At 36.7% G+C, this 9,656-nt stretch overlaps 1 protein-coding gene across 1 annotated transcript in view; it reads right to left on the reverse strand.

Annotated features, from left to right (window-relative positions):
- LOC129261315 (uncharacterized) overlaps positions 1 to 9,372 on the reverse strand; it is a 31,229-nt gene extending 21,857 nt beyond the window's left edge. Inside the window, exon 1 of the mRNA XM_064099535.1 lies at positions 9,324 to 9,372. Within this exon, the coding sequence (XP_063955605.1) occupies positions 9,324 to 9,372 (49 nt within the window). The remainder of the gene's footprint in view (positions 1 to 9,323) is intronic.
- Positions 9,373 to 9,656: the final 284 nt, after the last annotated feature.

The raw sequence follows: 9,656 nt of genomic DNA on the forward strand, positions 1-9,656 counted from the left end.
TCAATGGATTTCTGGGGCTGAATTAGAGGAAATTGGAAATATGCTGTTAAAGAACAAGAAAAATCAAAATAATATTTCATGTTTGCAGTACCTCAGCATAAAAATTTCTTCTTTATAGCTCAAAAATGTATAAAACAATAACTACCAATTGTTCATAACTGAATTTCTTCAAATTTCACATAAAAAATGCTTCTTTCTTTACGTTTCCTTTTACCGGGTAATCAATCTAAAGCATGTGTGTATACATGTAGTTTCTCAAAAGCAAAAAGAAGAAAGTATTTGTCACAGATAAAAATGAAAATGTTCAGCGTGTATAGTAATGCTATTTCCAATTGATATGTTTATTACTTTATATGCCAAGCAGACCAAATTTATCTATTGGAACATGATCTTTTTCACTTGTGTCCCATTCAAGATCATGGAGGATTAGCTAAAATTTTGCTGAAATAAGTGTTTGAAAGGGAGCCACAAATGAATGTGTACAAAATCAATAGGCAGTTAAAATTTATTTATGTTTTAGATCAATAAGTCTACACCAGAGTGTGAGTGCAAATTCACCTCTGCTGCAACCAGACAGGCAATCAAAATAGATGTTGATGAAAAACTATCAATCAATAACAATAATACAATTCAATGTTTACCTTTTGCACTGCATAATAATTAACTACTGGCTGAATGAAATGAATCATAATCGCAAACAATATAAAGTCAACGAAGCTCTCGATTGTGGTCAAGCATGACTTGACTTCTCCTGCAAACTGTAAATGTTAAAATTTTCTTTGTTGGTTGTAGATCATATTATTTTGTTTAGAATAACTTTTCTATTTTGTATTTTTTTCTTTATGATTCATACCTAAATCAATTACAGATATATTATGTTTGTTACATAATGAAAATTGTATTGTATACGAATGTTATATATATGAATGCAGAAGAAAAATAAATCAAATCAAAAGAAAATATTATTTAGTAAACTTCTGACACAACAGGGTATGCATAACATGTACATGTAGGCTGGAAATGTTGTTGATTATGAAACTTGTACAAGACTGGTTCAATCTACTAGCATATGTGAGTTCATGAAATATAAATTAAAATAGTAAATAATCAAATGTGTACATACATGTACATGAGTGTTTAATTGACAAAATTTCTATAGTGATATAATTGGATCTAAACATTATTATTGTGTTACTGTAAATTTGTATCTTAATATCGATTTGATTAATTGCTTCACATCAATTTTAATTTTTTCGATAATAATTAATCATATTTTTGCTAATATATAGCATTTAACACTTACATGTACATGTACTTTATAAGAAGTCTCTTAGCACTCTACAATAAATGCAGAATATTTACCCTGGATTTTACACTATGCACTCTGCGTTTCAAGGAATAAATTCCTACCAAACAAAACAATTTTCAAACAATATCAACAGGAGTAACCTACATGTACCTGTAAGCAGCTGAATATGAAAATAAGGTGTTTTTGCTCTCAGAAAATCATCTTTCAATGCAATACATTTTCTACATCTTCCAGACATTGTGGTTTTCGTGGGGAAACACAAGGGTAAGGTACTTGTACAATTGTATTATGGAGACTGCGGTTTCACAATAGTCCTCCATTCCATCTTAAAGGGACTATGGATGTGTTTATGGCTCCAATTTCAAGGCTCAAATTAGGTATTTGATACATATTAAGGCATTTTTCTTTATAGAAACCATTGAATTTTCATTTTAACAGTGATCGACACTCACTATAGGTGCATTTACGATAATCATCGCCACCCCCCCCCCAAAAAAAAAAAGGAGTTCTGCACATCATTGTATTATGTTTCTAGGGATCTAAATTATGGAAACAGGATAATATCCACTTCCATCCCCCACCCCAATACCTAAGGCCCGGATTGTGTCCCATATATACCCACTCTTAATCTCCCCCCCCCCCCTTCCCTCTCCTCAACCATGGATTTCCTCTATTTCATCAATTTTCCTTTTTGTGAATATCCCTCTCCCCTCTTAATCATAAATTCCCCAAATTTTGCCAATACTGTGAATCTCTCTCTCCCTCTCCACCCCCCATCATTATTTTTTTTAATAGTTTCTTTAATTTCCCTATATTTTGAATCTCTCTTTCCCACCCCCCCCCCCACCCCCTTGTGCCCCTTCAATCATGGATCATGGATTTCTTTCATTTCAACAAGTTCCCTAATGTTGTGAATTTCGGGCCAGACAGAATTTTCTGAATGAATCATACAGGAAAGTCAACATCCTTCGTCAGGAGATGTACACACCTTTCCATGTTCTTCCTCTTTTCCTTCTTTCTTCAAATTCAAGACTGCATGGGGCCCAGTAACATAAGGCTAAGCAATCGATCACATGGATCATCCAGTGTAATCAATTACAAAAATAAGCCGAACGATCGATTGCCAAGCTATATGTTACAGGGCACTTGGGAGACTTTATGAAACAAATAGTGATTCTCACTGACCACCTGTTATAAGCTACTGCAAATGCTTGCATCTGATTGGCTGAGAGCAAATTACTCAAAGAAAATCAATGACAAAACCTTTCATGAAACCCTCCCTGGGTTGAGAACACTCAGTGAATAGGTCATTTCAGTCTGATTATTTTCTCTCTCTCTGTTTTGGTTTTTATACTGACAGTTTCAACCATGTTTTTCTTCACTTTAAATCCACCACAAAACTTTGGTTAATATTGATGCCTATATATATTCCACTTCTATTTTTTTCATTATACTAAATCAGACAAATTATACCTATCAAATACATCCGATTTGTTGAGTGTACTACCTGTATGTTCTGTTTCCAAATATTTTTTAAAAATTCATTTTAGTGTGTAGGCCTATGTTGATACACGTATGTACAGGAATACATGTTCATTTTTTCAGGTGTTCATTAATATTTTCAGGACCGATTTCATATCATGACTATACTGTAGGGAGATGTGTCTGGTTCCAAAATACATGTACATGTATGTGAACAAAAACTGGAGATAAACATCATAACTTCACATTAAAGTACAAATCATATTCTGCATCAACGTCCTTGGCCATATATATAGTACATTGGAATTTCCAGTAGACCACTCGGCCATGAAAACCATACATATGCCTACCACTCCATCTTAAACCCCCATCACACTTATGCCGAATCAAGCAGAATTGGCCAGAAGGAAAGGACTATTGTTCGACCACCAGTTGGTCATTTAAATTTACTTCGAACACCGTACGAAAATACGCCTCGAATGTTTTGAACATGACCAAAACCTTTGGGACGGCCAAAAGAAATGACAAAAACATTTCGAATGCACTCAGAATGCAGTCAGAATATTTAGAATGCGCCTAGAGTGTCCAAGAATGTAGCACGAATTATCAATCTAAGTCCATTGCAATTCATTTTGACTAGTGTATGATGATTCACCTGGTCAATTTACTGAATTTCAACTCCAGTTTAGTGAATTCATAAGTTCCTCCAAAAAATGTCTAGATTTTTAAATATTTTTTTCGTTCCAGCTTCTGATTGATTCCTGCTGATTCCGAATAAGTGTGATGGGGGCTTTACTTGTAGTAAGTTTGCAGTGACAGACCCTAATTGAAACTTTGATCAACAAGTGGATCTTGACACAATACTAGCAAATTACAATTTGCTGCATCAATGTGAGAGATAGAGGAGCATTCTGCACACAAGTTATTGTACTGTAGGCTGTGATTCAGACTACTTACGTACATATAACTCAAGTGAAGGGTTTGCACAGCAGACATGTATACGACATATTACATTTTCTGAATACCACTTCATGAGCTCTAGAACTGACACACTTGATATATAAGTTTACAATGAAAATAAGTTTACAATCTAATTAATCATAATTTTTGTTGCCATATCAGGCAATAATCTAACACCACTTGGAATGGCCAGAGAATTATGCTCTCAACCTACATATATGTTCCCATGCCACAAAGCAGCAATTGCACGATAGAAGTTCCCACGTAGGTCCTACATGTACATGTAATGTAACGAGGGATGAAATATTTGTCTTTCCCAGTCAAGAGCTCATGATCCCCTTTTCCTTTTGAGCAATATCCTATCATGTATCATGAAGCTGCTCAGAATCCCAGCAAACCCCCGAGAAACCCCTAAATAAATCCACCTGCTCTATTTAAACATCTAGGTACCTCCATAACATACATCCTACATGTACACCCTTGCATCCAAGACAAGTCACCAACTTCATCAAGCATCTATAAACCCCAGATGAGCCTTTTGGTGCAATTTTTAGACACATTCCGTCTTTGCGGCAATCCCTCCCAAATGCTACCTTAAGATGTCGCCAGATTATCACCCCCGTATCTTCAGATCTAGATAAAGTTCTGAGCCAATCTCTGCCTGTTCGAGGCTGCTAATCTGTGAGCCGCAGATGCTCTTGGGGAAGGTACGTTGTACGTGTCGACATGTCTCCATGAACATGAATGTTGAGGAATGCATTTACCTGCACGTTTTAAAGGACAGGTACATTTGGACGTGGGTGGAGATTAGAACGAGGAAGGATTAAGGCAGTGGTGTGTGATGGAGCTGCTAGATACACTAAACTGCGAATTCATGACAATCTATGTATTCACTGGCCAAGCTGCATCAAATATGAGAAAATAATTCCAGTGAATATTTGCTTCTTAACAATAACAAAATGAGGGGTTTTTAAAACCAAGCTTTCTGAGATTATAAAAACTGAAGTACAATTTGATTATTTAATTTCTATAGACCACAGCAACTATCAAAAATGATTGGTCAAAATAACCGATGTGATGGTAAATATGTGTCTGACCGATTCATTGTTTAAAATTTACCAGAATTTTTAATATTGACCATTTTTATCGGTCAAAACACATATTCACCAACAGAATGGTTACTTTGACCAATCAAGAGTACAGGAATAGGGCTCCAAGGGAGGTCCAAGAGAGCCTGGGAGGTCGGGCGTTCAAGCCCCGGCCGCGTCAGACCAAAAGACATTAAAAGATAGGAGTTGCTGCTACCCTGTTTGGCGTTCAAAAATTCAAGGGATAGAGCTACGTCGATCTGGCACTGCACAGTGGCTGCCCCGCCCACGATCTATTGGGCAAAAAAAAAAAATTCGAACTATAAAATAAATGGATTTCATTTTTTCTTTCCTACAGGTAAACTTTATCAAACATAACATGAGGATGAAGATTTTTCAATTTAATGTTTTTGAATTACCTCAAAATCTTGTGAACTGCATGTACAATGTCTAGGATCTAGTCATCATACTACTATGTCGCTATGTCAGGAAATCATCTAACAAGCTCAAATTCCAGGATGTCAATTGACTTATATTTTACAATAGAGGACATGCTTGTGTATGCAAGCAAACCGAGCCTGCTGACATAAAAAACAGCAATCTATCTTACTTAATATTTCATATTGACAATAAATCTAAGGTAAACCAAAAATTGATTTTATATCCATGATATACAATGAGCTTGTAACACTTTTATGGCCTACATGTCTAGACTCTAGGTGTATGACATACTCCCACAGCACTCATCAGACGGTGCGTATATATACACATACACTATGGAATTGATCTTCTACGATTAAATGCAAAATGGAACTATTTTAAATTAAAATGAGATTTTGAAAACAAACAAAAAACTATTCTGTTTCTAATCAGCATGAAGAATGCATATAAATATTGCTGAACATTGCAGTCGTGGCATATGGAAACTGATGATTACAATTGGATACGTGCCAGGAGAGTGGCATTTGAAAGTGCCAACAGCATGGCTAGTAGTCAATTACAACAATACAAAGAAAGCAACAACTAAAATAGTATCAAATTACAAAGTTCAAGTCTGACCTTTAGAATATGATACAGTAATTTATTATTTCTCATCTGATTTGGCCGTCCACTGGTCAGATGAAACTTAGAAAGGGATGTGATATATCATTATCGAAAAGTGATGAATGACATGAGCTCGCCTATTTGTGTCGGTTTAATTACTGTCTAATTGGAATTCACAGTTTGGATTATGTTTCAGCTTCTCAATTTTAATACAATCAGAAAGGGTTACAAATTTTGTGAATCGGGTTATTTTAAAAATAGGAGTCTCTTTCGAAGCCCTTCCTAATTCTTAAATCTCTTATCGTCTTTTCACCCTCTTTTTTCCACACTCATCCCTAAAGCAAATCTAGCCCCTTTTCTTAAATAAAGTCATGAAACTTGTCATGTAATAAAATTATGCCCATTTATCAGTAACTAATGCCTCCCGCAAGCACAACTTTGAATATAGTGTATAGGTGCTGTGGCTCAGTGGAATTTGAACAAGATCCAGGGTTCAAATCCCTCCACAGCATTTGTGTCCTTTAGCAAGGCTTATGTACCTCAATTTGCCGCACTCCTCCCAGGCATAGTAAATTTGTACCGGTAAGAAGGAATCCCCCCCCCCCCGGGGGGTGGGGGGGTGGGCAGTCACATGTATTACTGTACACACGCGTGGACAAATTATTTCCAACCACCCCCTAAACGAGTTGTCGCCAGAATATGACCCCTAAACAAGTTTTGTCTTCTTGCTAACAATATATTTAAATATAGACAAAACTATATTCATGGGTATTGCATACCCCCCAGTGCAGTTAGGGTTAAAATACCACAATCAGGAAGAACCTGAACACTTCAGAAACGAGGAAAAAGCCCCGGGGAAAAAGCTTGGGGAAAAAACATACCCTAAACACGTTTGGCTAGTCTTAGGAAAAAAAAAGCTTTGGAAAAAAAAGTACCCTAAATACGTTTGACCAGTCTTTCAAAACCACCCTTATTTTTGAAAATCATTGTTTTTGATACCCTTAACGAGTGCACGCGCGGCCCGCGTCCAAAAATGAAAAAAACACCCCTATAAACGCGTTTTTTTGGTCACGCGTGTGTACAGCAATATATTTGACTGCCCCCCCCCCCCCCTGGAAATTCCTTCAATGCCTCATAAGGTGCTCAATCTAAAGTGAGGATTATAGTATACAGCACCTCACAATGTTTCCCAGCAAATCATTATTATCATCATCATCATACTAAAATCATTATCATCATCATCATACTAAAATCATTATCATCATCATCATACTAAAATCACCATCATCACCATCCTCATCACAACCATAATCATGATCATCATCATCCTCATCATCTTTATCATTAATCATCATCATAATGTCCATCTTTCTGTGACATGGTACATCCGATTGCAAATGACAAGTCATCTTGCGACATTGCCAATGAATTTTTATTTGGAATATCATTATGACATATGATTGTATCAGCTAGTGAAAAGCTTGAAAGGGATGGAGGAGATATGATGAAGATAAGCTTATTATCTGTCTAAGTGTCACATCCTGTTAAGTAATCTATCACCAATCTTCAGAGAATGAGTAGCACCCTGTGAGGCACTTTATGTAAATAAACAAAAAAGGCATTTAAAAATGTACACTGTATGCTATTTTGCCCAATGGTGAAGTAAATTACATGATTCAACCGACACATGTGCAATGAGTTTCTTGGTAATAGAAGAAAATGTGTCATTGTTTTATGAGAAAATACTTGCTTTTGAAACTATACTTCGGAAATTGGGGACTATGTGCACACCGAAAATACATGTATCCCAAATCAAGAAAATACAATTTTGAATAAAAAAAAAAATCAGAGTTGATTTCTTTTATCATGGGACACTAGGACAATGGCTGTAGGCTGCAAGTTCTCACTCCAATTTCTTATTTCCCTTCAAATAGACCCCTTCAGTTTTCAGCATGCTAAGAATTAATTAAAAAAATAGAACAACTGCCTGATGTTTTAACTTCCCTTACTCTATATTAAGAAAATATATGAAATTACAATGCCATGAAGAAGCATACTTCTTCATGCCCTTGAGCTACTTCATTAGTAAATTGATTGAAGTATGAATAGTATTATACATGTACAAAGACAAAGTCAATTATAAATTGTGGGATGAGATTAATTTAGAGTAGTACAATATAAAGTTATGATGGGAGATTAGTCATCAGGATCCATATACAGTGCTTATAAATATAAAGTTTACACTTGGAAAAACTACTGTGAATTGGAAAGTATACAACATGGGGATAACTTTTCACACATATTCTTGGGTTTAGGTCTAATTTTGACAGAATGTTACACTTGAGTACTGTCCATTTTTGTAAAGCTCGCAGAAATTGGTTTGTGCTGAAATGCTTATTTTCATGTGTCAAGGAAAAAAAGCGAAAACAAACAAACCATGCGGAACATTTCTCTTACATTTTTGGCAAATTGAAATTAAACTGAAAACAGCTTTCAACAACTTTGCCACCCAAATTAAAATTCTAACCCTTGGTAAGCACTACCCTAATTTTTTCTGTGCCGCTGTATCTGAGGACATACCGTAACTGAATGTAAACAAAAGTTTATTTCAGAAGGCGGTTTCAAACCGCCTTGATCACAAGAATCCCCGTTAAATTACGAGAACATTTTTAGGCTAAAAAATACCCATTAATTATTCCTGCATTCACACTGCCCCGAAACGTACCCTTCGGGATAAATTCCTGAAGTTAGGAGCATGCGCAGTATGGTCTAATAAGCAGGCAAGGCGCGGGATTCAAAACCACTAGCCCAGCAGCAACCCACGGCGCCCGCGCCCAACGACACGCTGGGCTAAAAGTTCCCGTAAATTGCTTTCACATTGCCAAAATACCTGCGACCTTGGAAAAATCCCCGCGAAAGTTTTCGTAATTTCGCCAAGTACCTACTATTTAGCGGGTATTTTCTTTCGGGGAAATTACGCGTAGTTTGCTTTCACATTACCAAAATACCTGGTATTTTCTGATCGGGGTAACTTTCCCGATCAGAGAATACCTGGAACTGACGAACTTCGAGGCGGTCTGAAACCACCTAATCATCACCAACGTCATTTTACTTTTTACACTTTTCCCAAGAGCCTCGTCGATCTGGCGCTGCACAGTGGCTGCCGGGCCCACGATAAATTGGGCAAATGAATTTTCAGAATCTTTCTATTCTCAGATTTCCCTTTCGAACAATAAAATATGGATCTTTTTTTTATATTACAGCACCAAACTTTAAAAAATAACATAGGGCACAGTTGAATATCCAAGGCCAATGAGGCATCAGGGCCAGACAACAGGACATACACAGCCATGGCCTTGGAAGACCTTCTCAAGAATACCACCTATCACTCACAAACTGTCCACAAAGCCATGGTAGGGATTCACCCACTTTCAACCTACCTTTTGCTTCCTGATGCTTCAAGCAGTTGAACAAGGTTTTCCCTGCCATATTCCTTCAGAGCAACCACGCCACTCGGTTCCAATTAATTTCTACCAAATTGAATCACATCCACTTGTACGCAAAAAGAAGGAAGTGAGTCGTCCCTGCGTCACTGCACTCTGGGGTAAAACCGATCTTTCCTCCAAAGGTTTTCCTCAATATTTCTGAATACAAGTTTATTCACAATCAACAATTAGCTTCCTGAGCTTTGAAATCAATCAGTAAATGCCAGCTGAGCCCAAGTACCAGAAAGGCAGCGCATTATTCCGTTCACTCGAGAGCTGGCAGAAATA

This window comes from Lytechinus pictus, chromosome 5 (genome assembly GCF_037042905.1).
Source record: "Lytechinus pictus isolate F3 Inbred chromosome 5, Lp3.0, whole genome shotgun sequence".
In the NCBI taxonomy this organism is placed as follows: domain Eukaryota; kingdom Metazoa; phylum Echinodermata; class Echinoidea; order Temnopleuroida; family Toxopneustidae; genus Lytechinus; species Lytechinus pictus.